General features: G+C 36.2%; 1 protein-coding gene across 1 annotated transcript in view; it reads right to left on the bottom strand.

Moving 5' to 3' along the window:
- Positions 1 to 2,399: 2,399 nt before the first annotated feature.
- The window catches only part of LOC107602252 (ras-related protein Rab-3C), a 36,429-nt gene continuing 15,278 nt past the window's right edge, over positions 2,400 to 23,550 (bottom strand). The window contains exons 2-4 of the mRNA XM_016294710.1: positions 12,738 to 12,856; positions 9,867 to 9,991; positions 2,400 to 6,659 (exon numbers count right to left, since the gene is read on the bottom strand). Of these exons, the coding sequence (XP_016150196.1) occupies positions 6,466 to 6,659; positions 9,867 to 9,991; positions 12,738 to 12,856 (438 nt within the window). The 3' untranslated portion in view covers positions 2,400 to 6,465. The remainder of the gene's footprint in view (positions 6,660 to 9,866; positions 9,992 to 12,737; positions 12,857 to 23,550) is intronic.

Here is a 23,550-nt window from a genome sequence, read left to right as displayed (position 1 = left end):
CATCTAGTCTGTAGAACCTCACAAAGGTGTGTGGGAGACGCTGACGGCAGACAGGCTTTCCCTTGAATGAGTCTGCCCACGAAACAAAAAGCTGATTGCTTTTGCGAAGTGCCTTGGTTCTTTGCACATATCCTTGCAGAGTCCGCACCAGACATAAACAGTGTAGCCGCTCCTCCTCAGAACATGAGAAAGGTGGCGGATGGAAAGCCATCAGATCCACTGCCTCACCACACCCAGTGTGATCGAATACTTTAGGCATAAACACCGGATTAGTCCTAAAAGTTACCTTTTGACCCCCCAGAGCGAACATCATACATGAGGATTGGACTGATAAAGCGTGCAGTTCACTCACACCCTCTTTGCTGTAGTAAGAGGAAGTAACAGAGCAGTCTTTAAAGAAAGCAGCTTTAAGGAGATGCTCTCAACTGGCTCGAACGGGGCTTTAGAGAGCACGTTCAGGACCACGGACAAATCCCATGGCGGGACCAGCGGCTTTGATACTGGGTGTAACCGTCGCGCTCCTCTCATAAATCGGCAAACGAGAGGATGCTGGCCTATAATACCCGAGTCAAGTCCTATATGACATGCTGAGTCAGCGGCCAAATAAGCCTTAACTGTGGAAAAAGCTCTGCCTTTGTCCAGGAGGTCTTGCAAGAAACATAGCACGTCCGAAATTAGGATGTGGGGATCTGCCATCCCTAAATCCTTCATTCCCTCTACGTCCAGTCTCAAGAAGCCCTTGACGAGAACCCGATGCAAAAAAGGCTTTTCCAAAAACCTTTTTATTTTGGCAACGCATGCCGGGACGGCCGGTATAAATTGTCTCACTGAAAAAAAAGTTTCAAAAAAATAAAGAAAAAAATTGTCTCATTGGTGGGAGACATGACGGGAGCCTTTTCCCGTCGTAGAGGTCTCTATCAGCCCCTTTCATTGCCAGTTGGGATGGCAAATCGATGGACAGCTTATCCACGGTCCAACGACAGACCTCCAGCAGATCTGTGTCCACCTGCACAGGGGAGGGTGAGCTCACATCCTGCGCGCTTGGCGGACGGGACTGATTCGGAGGGAGAATGGCATCCTCGTCTTCGAGGATAGTCGACAGTACCTCGTCATCATCGTCTTCCTCTCCCGCTAAAGAATCTTCAAACAGCAGGGGAAGAACTGGTGGCACACTATCCATCATATCTCCCCACGAGCTTGAGGTCTGTGGACACTTCATGGGTTCCTCTCTGGGTTGAGCAGAGAGGCATGGGTCCGACTTTCCTGTGGCTGCCACTCGGAGTCTCCTTTCTCGGGTTGTAGTCGAGAAAGTCGCACAGTGAGGGCAGCCCTTGGGGTTGGATAGTGCTGCCTGAGCGTGTTTAGCACCCAGACAGGAGATGCAGAGACTGTGAGAATCCTTGTCCGAAATCCACGCTCCACAAGCACAAGGATGAGGAGAACTCCGTGGCTTTCTGGCTCTTTTGAAGTGGCCATGACAGCGACTGCATTCTCTTCATACGGTAAGTCCACCACAACGTGAAAACTTGTACGGAGCTGTGCTGAGAGTAGTGAGCTCTCTCTTTTTTTTTTTTTTTGGAGAACTTGGAGCTGAAAAACTCACCTTAACATGTTAGTTACCCAATTACCCAGTGCGGTCACTCAACGAAACTTTTAAGGAAAAAAATTGCATTTGGGACGTTACCTTGCGGCTTCATCTGTAAACTTTTGAGCAATAATTCCCAAAGTCTGCTGAGGACAGCTTCCGGAAATCTTCCACAGGGAAGAATGACGAGACAGCAGGTAGCTGTGGTTTATATACAGGGAGGCGGGACTCCCTGATCGCTGCAGCGATTGGGCTGCCGTGGTTGGCAGACGTGGTGTCATTGGTTCTTCGGCAATCGGTCACACCTGGGGCATTCCCATAGTGAGATACCGAACGATTGTTAGAAAAAGAACCTTATTTCAGGCATTTAAAATCAGGTCGATGGGACCGGAAGTGTTAAAAAAAACTAATTTCCGGTGTCGTGCCAAAAATTGATTGTCTGCCAAAAACTGATTGCCATCTGTAATCACTTTTTGGCAAGTGTAAAACTGCATTTTATGGGTTTTATTGAACATTCAAAGGTATTTCAACAGGTAAAAAGGACTGCATGAGCTAAATGACTTGATTGCATTCATGAGGGTTATATTTGACAGATTATAGCTCATGCAGTCCTTTTTACCTATTGAAATAAATACCCAACAAAACCCATAAAATGCAGTTTTACGCCTGCCAAAAAGTGATTAAAGACGGCGATCAGTTTTCGGCAGACAATCAATTTTCAGCACGACACCTGGAACACAAAACTTTGACAAATACAGCAAAAGCACTGAAATATCAACACAATAGGAATATTTATTGGTAATTTCAACAGTAATTGATACACTTTTGTCATACACACGCCACACATACAGAACAACCAGCTCTAGAGTGATTCCTTCAAATAAAATATTAGAAATCACTGCGGATATCACAAGTTAGGTCCAACTATTTTTTTCCACACAAACCAAAAGTTAGATTAGCACTTTTTAAAAATAAAATATTTAGAATAAAATCACAACATTTTAAATAAAAATCACCATATTTTGGGGACAGTAGCTTAAAGCCTCAGATCAATTAAGACAAATTAAAATGAACATTTTAATGTTCTGAGGGGACTTTTGAAATTGTACTGTTTCTCTACAAGGGAAAAGCAAATCTGACGTGGCATTGATAAAATTAAGAAAATAAATCATTTAAATGCAAACAAAGAGGTTTACTGTCTAACAAGAAAGTACCATGTTTTTTTTGGACATAGCATGGTAAAATAGTATCTTTTAACAAAGAAATCATTACCATCTGATATCCAACTGAACTATAGTACAAGTACTTTTTGTACTGTTTTCACTCCCTTTTGAGCTTGTATTTAAAAAGCTGTTTTATGCATGCTGTACACCTGAAATGACAGCTATTGTAAAACTACTGAATTGCAGTAAAGTGATTGCAGATATATAGCCCTATGCATGCGCTAAATGAATGAGATTTACACACAAACACAAAGGAAAACCACAGAGATGACTTGCAACAAGATACACGTTTACTTTTCTCCATACTAATATATACACCAACACACACACTCACACACTGATGTAACTCCACAGTATTTTGTCTTAATGTCAGCACAAAGATAGTTTAACACAGAAGGTGAGGCAGAGCAATCATCCATACGTGGGTTATGATAGTGTGCAAAATCAGCATAGCACATTGAGACGCTCTCCACACACACACACACAGTCATTCAACTATATACAAGAGATAGGGTTTCGAAATATTGCACTTGCTGGCCCATTGCACCCCACATACTGAGGGACGCATAAATTAACAAATAAGATTATACAGATACAGGTATCTAAATAGAAATGCCATACAATTTCATGCAGGGATAATGCTAAACGTGGCTTTTGGTGGGGAAACGAGGTGGGTTTCTTACTGATTTTCTTTATTCTGAGGACACATCAATGAACTATTAGCTATATACGTACCGGCGTATTCAGTCTGTGACCGTAATACGTTTTTAATAATGCCGGATATTGTCGGCCTAATGTTATATAAACTTTATTTTTTTGTACTACGCTCACAAAACCACACATATCTACAGACCACACCATGTAGTTTAAGGGCTGTGTTTTCATTTTTTAACTTAATTCTACTTATATTATTATACATCACATTGAAAGTTGGTCAATCTCTAGGGACGAGAAACAAATAAAACCATCTTGAACTAGAAGAAGAATCTCATGAAACTGGTCAGCAACATGTCCAGGTTATATTTCAGACCAAAATAATAAATATTTAAATTATATATATATGAATATATGAAAAACTGCTTTTTCTTTCTATGTTTCATTTTGAGGTGAAATATAATCTGAATATTGTCATATTTCAAGAAGTTTGCCCAAGAACTGCTCTTCCTTAGAAATGTTATATTTCTGGCTCAAAAATGAAAAAACTTCCATCCATGGCCGAAGTCATTTAAGGTTTGTCGGATGAAATATTGATGAGTGACTCACTTCTGAAAATAGCTGCACGACACATTTCCTTGGCTATTGCTGCATCATTTTACAAGACAAGCTCCAGCGAGCTTCGACCCGACTCAGGCAACAGTGAAGCGGTTTCCTTATAACATCTAAAGTCACTGAATCCTCTCCGGCCATGAGCATAAAACAAGATAAGAGCAGGGACAGCAAATCACATCCTCCACAAAGTAGCTTTTTAGCCACCAGAGAAAAACAACCGACGACAGCGATAAACAGAAAAGAGAAATGGAGAATAAAGGGCTTGGGGAAAAATACAAAATCCACTTCACCTAGAAGAACGTTTCGTTATCAGACACACGCAGCTCATGAAGCACATTTACTTTTCTTTTTCTCACTGTAAAGTCTGTTTGCTTTGAATAAATAGATAAATATTTCACTTCATCAGCGTGAATTCATTTACAATGATCAAACTAAATGTCTAGAAACATTAAATGCACATTTTTCCTCCCTGTATTGAACAGCTACTTAAATCCATAATATTATATTCATCTGACTGAGGTATATACAAACCTATATACACTAGATAGATCATGTATTCATATAGATGACGTAATCTTTAATAATCTACGGTACACATATACACACACTAGAGTTATGCAGCTGATATCACTGATGGGAAATTTCATTTAGATTAATATGGCATGAATTCCTGATCTACAAAACTGGCTGAAAAGAGTGTGTTTGTGTGTATTAATGCAATTTTGTAGGACTAAAACAAAATCTGGCCAATCCTACATTAGCAACTGTTGCCAGACAGGATGTCCTGTGTGATTATGTAATTATATTTACATTTTTGAAAATTTAAAATGTGTCAATTTAGAATCATCCAAAAATATTTGAGAAAAAATAAAATAAAATTCACAGTTTGCAAAAATATCCAGTTTACGCTCATTTGTAACTATGTTTTTATTAGATTTTTTATTTATTCGCAACTCTGGAAGTGAAGTTTAGATATTGGTTATTACTTAATCATAAAGAAACTAATTTGCAACTACGTTTTTATTTGTAACTGTAATTACGTTTATTCGTAACTAAGGGGCTTAGTGAAAGGTCAGTCTGATCGTGCTCAAAGCGTTCCAATTTGTGATTACGTTTACTCGTAACTGCGAAATTACATTTATTTGTAATTAAGGGGGTGGACCTTCGCGAAAGATCAGTTGCTATCGTGCTCAAATTCATACATTTAACGAAAATCTCTAGTTTATTCTTAATTATTAATGTTTTTAGTCGCAACGACATTTGTTAAGCTCCAACTTTGGTGGAGAATTAAAGTTAGTTAGATCCAATCCAATAAAATTTCCAGTTTATTTTAAACAAACTCGCAACTTAGTTTTTATTCGTAACTTTAAATGAAGTTTATATGTAACAAAAGGAGCGGAGCTTACGGAAAGGTCAGTTTGATTGTACTTAGTCATAAAGGGTTCACAAAATTTTTTTTTTTTATTCTAAACTAATTAGTAACTATATTTTTATCCATGTAATTAAGTTTATTCATAATTACAAAATTAAATTTATTTGTAACTAAGAGGGCGCAGCTTAGTGAAAGGCTCAGTTTAATTGTACTTAGTCATAAAGAGTTCACAAAAATCTCCAGTTTATTCTAAACTAATTCGTAAATACGTTTTTATTCGTAACTACATTTACTAGTAACTAAGGGGGCTGGGCTTAGCGAAAGGTCAGTTCGGTGGTGCTCAAAGCCATTAGTTCATAAACAGCCGCTGCATGTATGTGGACGAAGTCTTGATGAATTAAATAACAGTGCTGTAAAGGCTGTTAGGACTTTGATTGATAGTAAAGAAAACAGAGTGTCAGAATGAACTAGGCACCGTATAGACGGATGTGACTCTAGTGCAAAGGTGCTGGAACAAAACAGGCAAAAGTAGCATTCGTACACAACACATTCTTGCGTCCTGGGTTCGTTTGGTCTGTTTTCACATGCATCAGACAGATGTCTTTTGCCGCTGCATCTTATCATTTTAAAAAGTGCCTCAAGACCCCTGCATCATGGCTTTATGTTTTGGAATACGAGAACTTGTCCTGTTTGAACGCCTCCTAGTGGTGCAACAGACTCACAGGCAAAATATACCAAAATCTGATGACCAAAGAAATGCAACATATTAATATTTTTCAAGCTATGTTTATCCATACTGCTTTTTAAAACACTGAAAAACTGCTTGCCGTTGATCAAGACTGCATCCATGTGACAGCTTTGTTTCCATTGGGTGTAAAGGGTCACATGACTCCTGACATGCACTGATCAGATTCAAGTTGTTCCAGCACCTGTATTCTATGACATTAAAGGATATATGCATCTATCTAAAGGTGTTACACACACAAACACACTTATGTTACTATGTAAACAGAGCACTAACAAGCACAGTTGGGCTGCTGTAGTGGAGGAGGGTTATCCGTTAACCGGGCCGTTCCCTGGGTGCCTGTGGTTACGGCGGGGTCAGTCTCTAAACTCTCTGACATCTTGTCGCAGATTATATCCACCAGACGCTCAAAGGTCTGCTTCACGTTGATGTTGTCCTTGGCACTCGTTTCAAAAAATTCAAAACCTGGTAGACAGAAACGACACCAAAACACAGTTTAGATGTCAGAAAACCTAGCGAGAAAATTATATTCTACATATATCTCACTCCATCAAGGCAGTTTTACTGGTATTGATATTGGTGAGGGCAATCCCACATGCATTTCAAAAAATGGGGGGGGGGGGGGAAACATCCGCCAAAATGGCAGAAAAACAAAACCAATTTTCATTAAGTATTATATCTATTCAATATATGCATATATTTGTTAAACATAAATAGTTAATATAACTAATATAAATTAAATACTAATGTAACAAACAATAATATAAATATAGTATAAATAGCAATCCCAGAACATAATTCTGCAAGCTTAGTGAAAACAAATCCATCATGTCAGAAAAACAAGACAAAATTATATTGTGTGTGTGTTATTTTTTCAGTAAGCTTACATATATACAGTATGTGTGTGTGTGTGTGTGTGTGTTCAATCAACAAATTTCTTATTTATATATTTATTAAAAGTATTAATTTAATAGATAGTAACTATTAAGTAATTTTAAAGTTTATTATTCTACATAAATAGTTATATATATATTATATATATATATATTAGGGGTGTAACGATACACGTATTCGTATTAAATCGTTCGGTACGAGGCTTTCGGTTCGGTATGCATTACAAACCAAACGATTCGTTGGACTAATCCTATTACATTTGGAAAATAAAAGAGCTTGTGAAAGTGTGAAATATAATGTTCTCAGTGCCGCTGTGCTCAACAAGGCAGCCCAAATGACGTAACAGGCAACAGCCTTTAATTAAAATATGAACACTGCAGTCATCAATAAAAATCAATGAAATAAAAAGATCAGCCTATATTTAAAGCACTGACTTTCAAAAACAACCTGTTTAACATGAAATACGTTTCTTCTCATTTTTTCCCCCACTATGTACAAGTCACAAGAGAAATATTAAGGGAATAAATGAAAACAGTTAGCTATATACCGTTATCAGCATATGTTGAAGTAGATGTCTCTCGTCGTCTCTGAGAGAATATGTGGCGTCAGATGCAGAATGTTCGGTCATTCCGTTTTTACTTTCACTTTCTGCACAGTGAATTGATTGAGATTAAGATGTTCACCGGCGTAACTCATGCGCAAAGTTTGCACATTGCTTGTGTGATATCCATTGGCTCACCTTCGTGGTTTAAAACAGAAATATTTCCAACATTGCCATGTAACCAATTACCCCCGTACTGAACATACCAAACAGAACCGTGACACCACTGTATCGTATCGAACCGAACCGTGAATTTTGTGAACCATTACACCCCTAATATATATACATATATATATATATACTGTATACATACATACAGTGGGGAAAAAAAGTATTTAGTCAGCCACCAATTGTGCAAGTTCTCCCACTTAAAAAGATGAGAGAGGCCTGTAATTTTCATCATAGGTATACCTCAACTATGAGAGACAAAATGAGGGAAAAAAAATCCAGAAAATCACATTGTAGGATTTTTAAAGAATTTATTTGCAAATTATGGTGGAAAATAAGTATTTGGTCAATAACAAAATTTCATCTCAATACTTTGTTATATACCCTTTGTTGGCAATGACAGAGGTCAAACGTTTTCTGTAAGTCTTCACAAGGTTGTCACACACTGTTGCTGGTATTTTGGCCCATTCCTCCATCCAGATCTCCTCTAGAGCAGTAATGTTTTGGGGCTGTCACTGGGCAACACGGATTTTCAACTCCCTCCAAAGATTTTCTATGAGGTTGAGATCTGGAGACTGGCTAAGCCACTCCAGGACCTTGAAATGCTTCTTACGAAGCCACTCCTTCGTTGCCCGGGCAGTGTGTTTGGGATCATTGTCATGCTGAAAGACCCAGCCACGTTTCATCTTCAATGCCCTTGCTGATGGAAGGAGGTTTTCACTCAAAATCTCACGATACATGGCTATTTTTTATATATATATATATATATATATATATATATATATATATATATATATATATATATATATATAGATAAAATATCAAGGTGCCAGAATATTGATATCACACAATATTGGTTATTACTAAATATATTAAATAATTTTTTATGTATTTTTATTATTTTATCATATTTATGTTACATATATTTTATTTATTTTTATATAAGAAATGTATTTAATAAATAATTTGAATAAATAATTAAGCATTTATTATTAATAATAATAATTACATTTAAAAACTATAAAGTGTATTTTGTCCTTATTAAAGAATGGCATTTTTAGTTTAGTAACATGTCACCATCAAATGATTCAGTTGTTTGCTGAGTCTCATTCACATTTCACACAAAGTTAGGGTTAGGATATATATACATATAGCTGCTGCCTTTTACAAATCGTGACAATCCCTAATGAAATGTAATTGATTTGACGGTCTGAAAATGGCAGGGGTATGTCCTCTTTCACACCAAACATGCAGTAAGTGTGTCTATTTTCACCGTTCAATGTTAGTCTGAGCCGTTCGCACATACTGGTGTCATCCAATTACATGCGTTTAATTATCGCCCGAGTTCAAAGCTGCGATTCCCTCCATATGTTCTAATTTATGCACAGTGAAGATATGCTAACATGAGAGCCGTCTAAGGTATATATTCCATCACAGTGCTCATATAGGAGCAAAAATTAGGCTTTTTTATGGACGGTGAGATTTATTTAAAGTAATTTTGTGCTGTAATTACAACCAGTGGGTCTTTGCTCAAAAATAGGTAGTGTCGGTTCTGATCAACTTAAGGATAGAAAAAGGAAAATACAAAGATAAATTTGAATATGCAATCAACAATAGAGCACAGCACAATAAACAGACTTTCAACTTAAAAAAAAAGGAGAACACACTTCCCATCCTTTGTTGATGATGTCAAAGGTTATGCATCCAATTAAAATCAGTATTTTGATGCAAATTTATCTGTAGCCATCTTGTAGGTTGCATGCCACACTCTCATCTTCAAAAAACATGAATAAATCTATTTAACCTAAAAAAAAATTTAAAAAAACATGACAGACTGACTGTTCAGTCTCTATTTAATGTCCAATGCAAAATCTGGGTCTTGAAGCAAAACTAGTTCAAATGAAATCATGCTGCCCACCTGACTGGCTCCATAGGTCCAGAAGTTTCTAATTGGTCTCTGGAGGAATCAAACTCAGTTTTTCGGATGAGGTTAGGACGAGTGAACTTACCCAGCTGCTCTGCCAGCAGTCTGCCACTATCTGAAGACACGACTCTCTCCTCTTCCATATCACACTTATTTCCCGCCAGGACGACCTGCGCGTTGTCCCAGGAGTATGTCTTTATCTGGGTTGACCTAGTTAAAAACAAACAAGGATGTTAGGATTCAGTCTTACAATGCAATTATGGCCAACATACAGGTATGCATATGAGTGAGCACCACGGCAAGAACATGCTGCATCATGCATGGCCTATTTCCACACTTCTTGATGTATTGCCATATATGCACACGGAGGCCCAAACCTGCGGAAATAAATAAATAGATAACAGGAAAAATAATAATGGAAGAAATGGCTTAATAAACAAATGAAATTATTTTTATATAAAATTTAGTCTAAATTTTTTCTACTATTTTTTTTAACAATGTATATTTATATTCGTTTTAACTTTCTTTTTTCATTTGAATTAATTAATGACTATTTTTATTTATTCTTATTTATATGTATTATTATTATTATTACTGTTATTATTATTTTAATAATTATTATTAATTTGAATAAGTTTTGGCCTCCATATATGCAGGGCTCCATCTTTCCGTCTGAAAACACATCGCCCAATTATTTTATACATGTTAACGTTATTTTTTATTCTTTCGTTTATTTTTTCATATTTAATTATTTTTATTTATTTATTATTTATAACAATTTATTTTGAATTTCTTTAGGTTTGGGCCCCATATATGCAGTGCCCCATCTTCCCATCTGCAAACACACCATCCAATTATTTTTATTCTTAATTTATTATTTTTTCATTTATTTTTGTACATTTTCATATTTGTTTATTTTTATATTTATTTATTTTAAATTTCTACAGGCTTAGGCCTCCATCCTCTTGTCTGCAAATAAATATATTTTTTATTACGCCTATTTGTAAATTCTATTTAAATTACATTTTTTTATAATTTATTATTATTAAAAAAAATATTTTTTATTATTGATTCATTTTAAAATGTATTTTTAAAATTATTTACAATTTCTTTATTTATTTCACTATGATTTATATTTATTTTTCTGCAGGTTTGGGCCTCCACATTTGCAGGGCTCCATCTTCCCGTCTGCAAGCACATCGGCCGTTTAGAACGAATGGTTTATACACATCTCAGTTTTTAAAGGATTGCTTTGGTGTCATAGCAACAGCAGACAGCTGGTGCAGATTCAAAGGGGGTTCGTCACTGCAGCCCACGACACATTACAGTGTTTGCTCATGTATGTCGTAGCGATGCTGCAGAGACTGTGGTAAGAGTTGTTTCTGTGTTTCCCCAGCGTTTTCACATACGTCTGGTTTAATTAGGTGTCAGTTCACTGACCGCAGCTGGAGTCTCTTGAGTAAAGCCAGACTCAAGTTTCTTCTCTGAGCTCAATTCTGACGATAAGAGAACTTGTCACTAGAGCGTCCACTCTTTAGCTTGCAGAACTACAGGCTACTCATCATTTCAGGGAGTTATAGCTACCTTTTTGAAAAACTAGTTAGCTAAATCAACTGTACATGGCAAATTACTACAAAAAAGGGGTGTAATATCTTTGTAATTTTAGAACTACATGTACATTTACATTAGATACAATTACATAAACCGATAAATACAAACAAAAATAAATACAAATACAAATAAATGTTTAATTTATATTATTAATACAGAGATGAACAGACGTACTTAGCTAAATATTTATCTAAAAAATATTTAAAAATAAAAACTTCTGGGAAAACCTATGACTAAAAGGAACCAGTTTATTTATATATTTATTTTATTTTATTTATTTGTTCACTGAATTTAAGCTACTTAAGAGAACATTCTGCTCATTATTACGGGTTTTGTCATCATTTACTTTAGCATTTCTTTATTTCTATTTCGTTCTTTATTCTCAGCACTTCAGATCAGCATTAAAATAAATAGCAAATCCCATAATGCATTTCAATAAGGCTTAGTGAAAAAAAGAAATCAAAATAGATGACAGGACAAATGACAAAGACAAATATATTTAGGTATTAATATTATATTGCATTCAATATATTTATGAATGTTATATTTATTCAATGTATTAATATAAATATTTAACATAAATATCACTACAATGAAAAACAATATAAATATCAATATAAATAGAATATAACATTATTTATTACTAACAATATTAGTTTTTTTATTAATATAGTATATTATCAAATACATTTAATAGATGAAAATATATTTTTAGTCGATAAATATATTTATTTATTTGTATTAATGTTTTTAATTATATAAAAAAATAGAAAGTGTATTATATTCTTATTTTACTGTTTGTTTTCATAACATTTCATCAAAATATACCCAAAACACATACCTATAGTCCTATACTTAAGAAAAACAAACAAAAAAACTATATTAATCTAAATAAAAATTATATATATATATATATAGTGGTGATATAAAAAAGGCATTGCAAATAATTTTTTTATATTACAAAAAATTCCCATTCGGGTTTAAAAGTTTTGTTGGTCACATATCTTTAAAGTTCTTTGTAAAAACCTACTGCTATTATATTTATCCCCAATAATGAGTCACTAAAGCTCGTGGTGACGTGTAATGAGATATTTCTCGGAACATTTTCTCTTTCCTTCAGGCTGTCAGACTCACGGCGTTTGTGTTGGTGGAACAATAACATACATACAGTTCTCTTAAACACTTCAGTTTTGTTCTGCTAACACACACACACAATCTGTTACGCAGAAATGCTTCAAATACTGCAGAAGCGGCCCTGCGTGATCACTGTATGGCCGTGAGGATTTGTCCAGGGATTTTGGCTGCGATCGCATCTCCTCCTCCCACACGGCTCTAGGTCACTCACCAGTCCTGCACCGCTCCAAACGACTCCTCGTTAGTGATGTCGTACATGAGAATGAAGCCCATGGCGCCACGATAGTACGCCGTGGTGATAGTGCGGTATCTCTCCTGCCCCGCAGTATCCTGGAAAATACACACAAAACAGCTTTCTTAGTTTGGACACTCATTCGAAAGACACTTTTTTTGATGGAAGCCTATTTCCGCCACAGAATAAAATCAGGAAAAAAAAAGAAAAAAAAGAGAATTTTGAGATATAAACAGAATTGTGAGATATAAACTCGCAATTGCAAGAAAAAAGTTGGAATTCTGTGGTTATATTTGCAATTCTGTTAATATTTAATTTAATTTTATAATTTTATGTTTATATTTTATATATAAACCATATCACCCTGTAGCCCAAGACTGGTTGCCCACTGAAGCTAAGCAGGGCTGAGCCTGGTCAGTACCTGGATGGGAGACCTCCTGGGAAAACTAGGTTGCTGCTGGAAGAGGTGTTAGTGAGGCCAGCAGGGGGTGCTCACCCTGTGGTCTGTGTGGGTCCTAACGACCCAGTATAGTGACGGGGACACTATACTGTCAACAAGCACCGTCCTTTGGATGAGACGTTAAACCGAGGTCCTGACTCTCTGTGGTCATTAAAAATCCCAGGATGTCTTTCGAAAAGAGTAGAGGTGTGACCTCGGCATCCTGGCCAAATTTGCCCATTGGCCTCTGACCATCATGGCCTCCTAACAATCCCCATATCTGTTAATTGGCTTCATTACTCTGTCTCCTCTCCACCAATAAGTTGGTGTGTGGTGGGCGTTCTGGCGCACTATGGCTGCCGTCGCATCATCCAGGTGGATGCTGCACACTGGTGGTGGATGAGGAGATACCCCCTGATAATGTAAAGCACTTTGAGTGCCTAGAAAAGCGCTATATAAATGCAACTAATTATTATTATTATTAAAACAAATATTATTGTATATAATATTATATAATTATAATTGTATATCTTATATAAATTGTATTTTACATTATTACATTATAAATTACTATTTATTATTATTAATATAAATTATTAGATCATATAAATGTATATATTACATTTTAACTATTTTATTCATTAAAAAAATATATATATATATATATATATATATTTTTTTTTTTTTTTTTATTTGCAATTCTGAGAAATAAATCAGAACTGAGAGAAACTCGAAGTCAGAATTGTGACATATAAACTCATAATTGAGGGGAAAAAGTTCAGATAAAAAGTCACAATTACCTTTATTTTTTATTCTGTCGCATAAATGGGCTTCCATACTTTTCATCATAGTTTACACCAAAATACAATAGTACAATTAACATTACAACTTACTATTGGTCATCTCTGGCATCAAAATATGAATCAATCTTCTTTATTAGTTTACTACTCACTTACTTACTCACTTATGTTACTATGATTTTACAGCAGTAACTATGGTATTTTGCTAGAATTTATGAATCCTGTATCTATGACCTTTCAGTAGTTATTGGAGTATTTTTTACAAGAAAATACTATTTCAGTCACTCTACTTAAACTTGCCATTGTACTTACTAGGCATTTCTGAGTGAAAGTTTCTAAGTAAATTCTACACCGATTTTTTTTCCAATGTACACTGTGTAAAAAAAAAAAGTTTGAGTATTGGAGTATCTTTACAAGCACATAGTATTTCAGTCTTTCTACTTCAAAATGTCATGTTTAATTTGATGTGTTACTTTGCCATTTGTTTGTAATTATTTGTGAAATGTATTAGCAATTTCTAGGTGGAAGTTGTTTCAAAGTAAAATCTACAGCAATTACAGTGTAGTTAATTATTGTATAAAAAACCTCAAAGCAAATTTGACATTTCATTGAAGATATATGTATTTCTTATCATTTAAACATTCATTTAACATTTCAGCAGGCATGATAAAGGCGAGTCATTTAACATTTAACGTCTTCCAGATTGTTCCCAAATTTAGCAGGGCCAAGGAGGAAAAGCGGAGACCTGCCAGGGGTTACCATGGCGATCGAGCAGTTCGGCAGGAAGCTTCAGTAGCGCAGGCTGGGTGGGTGGATGCAATAGAGCAAATCATGGACCTTAAAGGGTCGTATTTTACACTTTTGTAGCATGTCATTTCTCCCAGCTGTCCAGTTATAATGTTAGTCAAGGATTCTCGCATTACAAACAACAGAATTTAGTTTAAATGACCATGACCAGCTTTGTTATATTGTTATGATGGTTGTTGATCAAGTTGCTGAATACTGTGTAGCATTTGGACCAATCAGACACACAACTTTTTGTTATATTTAACAAATAATATCGAACTCCCCGTCACCTAACCAAATGGCCAATTACGAGGGTCTATGGACCCTTCCCCCGAAATGCACCTAACACCTCAGAAAGGCAGAACAGGCATCTGGTTCCATGGTAACCAATGCTGATATCACTGGTTTTATGGCCTAAAGGAATGCAGGCAGACAAACTCCCTCATTTTCCTCATAAGAAAGACACATAATGCCCAGAGAAATGGCAAGGGAGGAGCATCCCTTGAAACCGGTCGACACCCCTAGAAGCAGCCAGACAACGTTGGATTGAGCAGCGGGCCCACCTGCCCAACAGCGAAAGCTCTACCAACACAACTCAGGCAAGCTCAAGTCGGTGCCGCCACAAGAGCCAAGCGACACCGCAAACATCAGATTTCTAGTGACGTTCGGGCAGAACAGAGAGCTAACAACCACCTGCTGCTCTCCTGCCATCATCACTAGGTCAGTCTGAAACTCTCTGCACACTACAAAATCTCCATAACAATTACCTGCAATCCCTGGAACCACCTGCACTCTCACCAGTGAGAGTCTAACCCGGCTGTTCCACATCGTGGGTACCACGGATAGCCTACTGGCTAACAACATCGACAAACAACCATCTTACCCAGACTAACTCAACAGGTGACACAGCCTCGACACCTGCTGCACAAGCTCGAGGACCCTCACCTTGCTACAGCCTACATCACCACAGCACACCACCTGACAGCATCCACCACGGCACCAACAGCCAAAAAGCCACCACTGGCTCCCAGCCGTGAGTGGCAGGGGGGTGTTTGATTGTTCTGCACCTTGACATCGCTCGTTGTTGTCTATTCTATGGACAACAACGTTCGAAAGGGGGGAATTATGTAGCATTTTGACCAATCAGACACACAACTTTTTGTTATATTTAACAAATAATATCGAACTCCCCATCACCTAACCAAATGGCCAATTACGAGGGTCTATGGACCCTTCCCCCGAAATGCACCTAACACCTCAGAAAGGCAGAACAGGCCTCTGGTTCCATGGTAACCAATGCTGATATCACTGGTTTTATGGCCTAAAAGGAATGCAGGGGATAAACTCCCTCATTTTCCTCATAAGAAAGGCACAAATGCACAGGAGAAACTGACTTTTCTACTAATTAATTCATAGGAAAACCTTTTCTTTGAATGAACACACATTTTCTTCAGGCCATTGTGTGTATTATTGCTGTTTTGTATTAATCTGTTGTATTATAGACTATTTTTATTCGTGCTTACGATAAACCACTCATTCATATAAGTAACTCTACCATGTCTAGTATCTATGAATTCGTCTTCGGATGATCTAACTGAGAGTGCATATTACATGCTGTTACCTCTGCAACATATTGATGTTCTAAGAATCGGTCCTAATTTGTGCCTCAACACTCCAGCGAATTACATATGCAAGATACCATGCTTACAGACAAAGAGTCATAAAACTCCCCAGTATTTCCAACCTCCTGCTTGGGATTTCAGCCTTCCTCATTGGACAAACCCATCTTGAGAGGCGTGAATCTCTGCAGTCTTTAAAAGGCCACGCTCCATGTGACACGCCCTGTTGGGTGGTTCAGTGAGATGCTAAGATGAAGATGTGAGAAACGCTCCAGGATACCAAAGCTCGTGCCAGGCTCCGGCCTAGTCCTTTTCATTCATCAAGTGACTCTGACTCAAACTGGTTCTTTTCATCGACCCGAATTCAGCAAAGATCTACGGGAAGCTTTAAGATTTGCATCAGGAATCTCTTTCAGACCGCCGAGACTCGCTAAGTTTCAAACTTAGTCTTATTAATTGATACATTAAGTATCAGTTACACCTTTTTACAAAGGTGTGTTTGAACTCAGTATCTGACATATCCCTGAAGGCTTTGATCTGTTGAATATACATGCAAAGTGTTCCATAAAATCCATTCTTTATGCCTCTTTCTATGCTGAGTTAAACTTTAACCCTTTCCTATACCAACTGTATGTGTGTGTGTGTGTGTGTATGTGTATGTTAGACCGGCTTAATGTGTTTATGTAATATGTTAGACTAGTTTAAGTGTTTATGTAGTTAATAAAACCTTACTTGTATCACACTTGACGTGTTCATTGTTTACTCATAACCGGAGTCAATAATCATGCAGATTTACGTTACAAGCTTATAGAATTGTACAGTAAGAAAGTTATTTCCCTTAACCAGGAAATTAACGTCTTAGAATTGACAAGACAGTTGACCCTGAGTGGTCAGCTAAATATCTACAGTGGATCTAAAATATGAATAGTTAATTATAACTAGTTATGGTTAATTATTCATATTTCCCCATGAGCTGATTCGCTACAACTGAATGGCTATTGATATGTAAAAGTGGGCGATCATATGTTAATAAGCTCATAATGAGCTCAGTTTCAACCCCTCCACATAAAATGATAGCAAAATGAGTATAAAAGAGACATTTTTAGATATTATTTTTAATAACCTTTTTAATAACTGCTTTACACAAAATTGCACAAAAACACGTGAAAGTATTTATAGTACATAGAAATTAAACCATGTTAAAAATAATAATAATAATAATAATTGCGGGATACTAAATTGAGATACTATTATAGTTTTTATTAACACATTTTTATATTTTAATTTAGTTAAACGGTTTTTTTTTTTATTGTATTAGGTTTGTTTTTTATTTATTTAAATTAACTGAAAAATAGAAAAGTTCCAGTTCAGTTTTGTTGTGTATTTTTGTCATTTTTATTAGTTTTCATTATGTCAATGTAGTTTTTATTAATTTTATTTCAGTTTTATTTTTAGTTAATTTAGTACAAGTTAAATTAAATGAAAAAGAGAAATTTTTCATTGCAAACAAACTGAAATAAAATAAATTCCAGTTATTTTTTTCTTTTCTTTTCTTTTTTTTTTTTTAGTTAACGTGCACTTTATTAAACAACAAAATATTTTTTAAGGTTTTAGGTTTTATCTATAATAACCCTTATCACTAATAACAAAGGTGCTTTAAAATAAAAATAAAATGCAACTAATTTTACTTCTAGAGGTGGAATACGTTAGTACATTCTGGTCACAGATTACAAAGACCATCATTTTTATCTTTACAATAATGTACACTGATCAATCAAAAAGATGGAGATGTACATGTCCATACATTAAGTCAATTTAGATTTCATATTGACTGTAAATAGTCTTCCATGGGCCACTAACACTGCCCTCTAGTGTGCAGCGGACCGTGACAACCCGCCAAAACCCGAATCCTGCTCGGCCCGCAGTGTGTGCGCTCTTATCTGCCACAGACAGATCCAGTGAGCCACGACACACTTTACTCACTCACACACTCACACACACACAGAGAGAGAGAGAGATAAGCAAACACATTCACACACACACACACACACACACACACAGAGAGAGAGAGAGAGATAAGCAAACACATTCACACACAGACCGGCCAGCTACAAAATAAAGCATCAGGCTCCATTAGGAGGCTTTATGATGATATACTACCGCAAGCAATTATAAAATGTGCTCTGAGCCTCTCTTTATGGCTCTGTGAAAGGCTTCTGTTTGGACACACACAGACTCGAGTGGATGGCTCTAATTACCGCAAACAGAGCTGCTGATAAGAGCAAACGAAATGCGGTCGCTCCCGGAGCAGGTGCTGGTCAGACTCGTCCACGAGCCCTCCAGCGAGAGAAACATGCTCAGATTCACTGTCATAAGATACATATAACTCCTACAGTCTGCTGGAGTTTAAATTATGCCTGTCGATCAATTAAAAATGTAACACATTAATCATGATACACTGATTCATTAAATTCATCATTTACATTATTCTGACAGACCAGTAAATCACCATATATATTGTACATTAGAAAAAGTAGCTAATAGTAATCAAATAATTAAAATAAATATATAATAAGTATATAATTCCTGTAATGAAATCAGCATGTTAAATTGAGTCCTACATTTATTAATACATTCTTCTCTAAAAAAAAAATCACTGAATAGAAATGAAAAGTAGTGTTAAAAGGCAATTATAAATGGTTAAATAATGATTAAATAATAAAAATATTTAAAAAAAAATAAATGAAAAAATAATTTAATAATTAAAATAATTAAATCAACATGTTAAATTAACAGCCCTATTCTTAACATTTCTTATTCTCTATAACATCATGAGACAACGCAGCTTTAGCAGCCAAATACACATAAAAATTGAATAATGATTAAATAATAAAAATATTAAAAATAAATAATTTACTAATTTAAATAATTAAATCAACATGTTCAATTGACAGCCCTATTCTTATTCTCTATAAAATCATGAGAAAACACAGCTTTAGCAGCCAAATACACATACAAATATTTTTTAATTAAATAAAAACTAAAAAATAATTAAATAAACATGTTAAATTGCCATTCCTGCTTTTAAAATCAGACATAAGAAAACACAGCATCAGAAATACAGTAAATTAAAAAATAGGGATGCACCGAAACGAAAATTCTTGGCCGAAGCCGAAACAAAATTAAACACTGGGCCGAAAGCCGAAGGCCGAACACGGAGTATTTTTCCCCATGTATTTTGCCAATTTATTTGAATAAATATTGGCAAATTTTTAGCAGAATGCATGCAATTCGTCCATGCATTAGAAAACATAACGTTCTGCAGTTTATTTACTAATTGTTTAAGGCCATTTCGCGATTTCAATCATCATACAGTAACCAGCAACAATCACCCCTTCCTCTTCTCATTGAAGACATGCGATGCAGTCCTAAACAGTCTCTCGCTGTCGGTGCCTGTAATGATTTTTGCGTCTTTCTCGGACAGTTTAAATTAGGGCTGAACGATTTTGCAAAATAATCGAATTGCGATTTCTCATTTTAACAATATTGCGATTGCGATTTAATATGCAATTATTTTTTAAAGCTCTTTATGTTCTGTATTATTCAACAAAGACAAGCTATAAATCATTGTATAGTATGACCAACACACTATTAGATAGATTAAACATAAATGTTCTTTTCTGTAGGCCAGGCCTATATGTTACGATGAAATTAGGTGATGCATGAATTGATATGAATTACATTTTTATTTAACATCTACAATCACAGTATATTGACTGATTTGTTGAACTTCCAACCTTGTAAGCATGTAATAATTATGTTTAAATAGCCTGGTGTAAACATTAATATGAAAGTCAGTAGCAAATCACACAAACTAAAGTAGATTGCAGAAATATAAAAACAAATCTGTTGCTTTACCACACTACTTTAGGTAATTCACAGTCACTGTAATAAACATATGTAAACATGTGCACTGCACTAAACACTGTCTGTTAACTTTAGACCTTTAAACCTTAATCCCCATTCCACCTCAGACTACCAAATAATTTAATTAAACATTATGAAAAACGTATGCTTTTTTAATTTAAAAAAACCTACAGGGAAAAAAAACACCTGCATCACTTGAAACATTGAAAAACAGCACAGATAGAATAACTGTTATTATTATTATTCTCTCTCTGTTATTTATTTATTTTTTGTGGGTTTGATGCTGTCCGCTGAGGCATAGGACACACACAGGCTTTCCTCCTCACCAACGACATTAAACACCGTGTCTACACCGGATGCGAACAGCAAAATACAGGAGAACCCATTATAATCAGTGACGCTGTGTACACTGGATGCGGCGCGACGTTAAACTGATGCCTTGTTCTATTTATGACATATTGATACAAAGTTAAAATGATTTGCAACGGTTGCTTTGTTGCGTCAGTGTAGAACTGTTGCGGAGCGACGCAACAACTGTAGCATCCGGTATAGACACGGTGAGTGAAGCCGAGAGCAAGATATGCCTCATCATATTTAATGCATTTAGCTTTTAAATGACCAGCACCTGCCTGGGTCTGTGCCACTTCATCTATGGCTTTTCTCTTCGCTTTCACAAACCGATCCATCTCCCATTCTAAGTTACGTCCTTTGGCTGTTTACTGTTTTATTTATTTTCTTTTTCTGCTGATGGCCCGCGCCCGACTTGAAGCAGCGCTGCTTAGACCGATGGGTGTGTGTCATCAAAGTACTGCGAAAGCTATAAGAGACCGCGGACGTCTCCTTATGCTTTCTCTCACCGTACTTTGACATCATACACCGATCGATCTTCAAGTGGAACACACCTCTTCACTCTCGCGTGTCACGTGACCGAATTTAATCGCAGCCTCTGCGACTGAAAAATCACGTTTTCTCATATCGCGATATCGCAAATGCAATTAATCGTTTAGCCCTAGTTTAAATGCTTCCACACTGAGTGCTGACATGCCTGTTACATTATAAAGAGCGCGCGCCTCTCACTCTGCGCTGGTTGCTATTTGATCGCTTCATATCATTGTTCGGAACAATTTATTCGGTCTTTTCACTTATTCACAATTTCGGTTGCCGAACATTCAGTGCATCCCTATTAAAAAATGATGATTAAATAATAAAAATATATGAAAAAAACATTCTAAAATAATAAGAAATGTATTACTATTACAATCAAACTAACAAATTAAATCCTACTTTTAAAATGAAAAATACAAATAAATAAATAAATACAATTATAAAATAAAAAATCAGGCATGAGAAAATATACCTTTAGAAGTTCATAAATAAAGTATATTTTAAAATAAATAAAAACAAAAAAATATGTATTAATGCTTTAAATAATTAAATCAGCATTGTAATTGACAGCCCTACATTCAATATTTTCCATAAAGTGAGAGAGCGCTATAAGATGTGTGAAGCAGATGGATGATTCATGTGAGTTTAATGCAAGCGGAATAGCTTCATATCCGACACACGTAATGCTAGTGAAGTATGACACTAATGTGAGCCAGCGTGAGCGAGCGGAGAGACGTCAATGTTAAAACTGTTCAGGGAATTAAAAAGATGACTGCGGGTAAACAACATCACATCAAGGCAAAACAGTAATACAGTAACTAAAACAGAGAACAAGATGACAATATATTAAGTCGTGAACATGTTTGGAAACAAGGAAAACTGGCTTACTTTAAAATCATTATATCCTTCATTTCACTGCCTCTAAAACACCCATTAGATGCTTGTAATAAACGTTCTTAGCGCAGATTTGGTTTACGCACTGCCTTTTCTGTCTCTGACTCAGTGGTTCGCAAAGAAAAGGCTGAAATGATGTTCTCGAAAAGACAGGGAAGATGATGGAGTCATTACTGTAACAGACTCAGATGTGAGACTGGTGCTGTCAAAAGCACAATGAATTATAACGGAGACCATGGGCGACATTTGACTCTTGAGTAAAAAATAAAAAAACGAATAAAATAAATTAAATAAAAGCAAAATATTTTTTTCCCGGATGTAAGCATCAAAACAATGCACTACCGTATTGCAATGCATCAAAGCAGTCAATACAACACAGTCAAGAATAACTTAAAGAGGTTGCCACCGTTTAGTAAACTGTGGAGCTGACTCTTGCTGCTGACTTGAATGGCGATGCTTCCCGTTTGTCATGGCCTTTTATTTTAACCAGAAATGTGCACGCTGCTTTTCTGATGTTCACTGACGTTTTCCTTGTCTTTTCCCCATGTCACTTGAAATGTGTTCGTTTTGAATCGTTGTTACCAATGGCGAGACACGGCGAGGAAATACGATCAGTTGTGGGACTATAATCTGTCATAGTCGCATACCATTCATTGCTGAACTTTCTACCGTCCATTACTGGAAATGAAATTCAATTACTGGTTGATATGTCCCGGTCTCAATAAAGTTTACACACGCTTTTGGTCCGTGAATTAGATCTTGCTCGGGTCACGCGCTGTCTGTGGAGGTTTGGCCAGGACCGGTTCCAGAATTAAATCACTTAGGCTGCTTTCACATATATTTTATGTTCAGTGCCAGTCATTGCTATTTCTAGAGTGAATCCCGCATAAATACGTGGATGTCATTCCTAGGGTTGGGTACCGAAACCCGGTACCAATATAGCACCAGTACCTATGTAACCGGTATGTACTAGAACAGAATCAGAATGCAGATTTCGGAGCCATACCTGAGCGATCGATTGAAATATTTCCTCCGGTCCTCCGAAACGGACGTAAGAGGCATCATCACTGGCACCACACGTGAAAAATTATTTCCCGACTGAGAAAATGCATGTGAACTCAAGTCGGAAAGCTCTAATAATACAAATCTAACACATCTTTGTAGTAACGAGAGTGTCCATGTTGTTTTCACACTTAAAAGCACAACTCGGGAAATGAGAGCATCCGAGGAGCACGTGAATGCAGTAATTGCACTTGCTCTGATGGCAGCAGGCAGCCTTCCGTTAACTAAGCTAAACATGCTTAAATTAAACTTTTACATTAACTGTTCCCTCCTGGTGGAATGACTTGCCCAGCTCAATCCAAGCAGCTGAGTCCTTAATATTTTCAAGAAACTGCTGAAAACACATCTCTTTCATCTTCATTTGACCCTCTAACTCTAGC

Source organism: Sinocyclocheilus grahami, unplaced genomic scaffold, assembly GCF_001515645.1.
Source record: "Sinocyclocheilus grahami isolate Dianchi unplaced genomic scaffold, SAMN03320097.WGS_v1.1 scaffold322.1, whole genome shotgun sequence".
Lineage (NCBI taxonomy): Eukaryota > Metazoa > Chordata > Actinopteri > Cypriniformes > Cyprinidae > Sinocyclocheilus > Sinocyclocheilus grahami.
The sequence above is the reverse complement of the archived record's forward strand: the minus strand, read 5'-3'. Positions and strand labels throughout refer to the sequence as shown.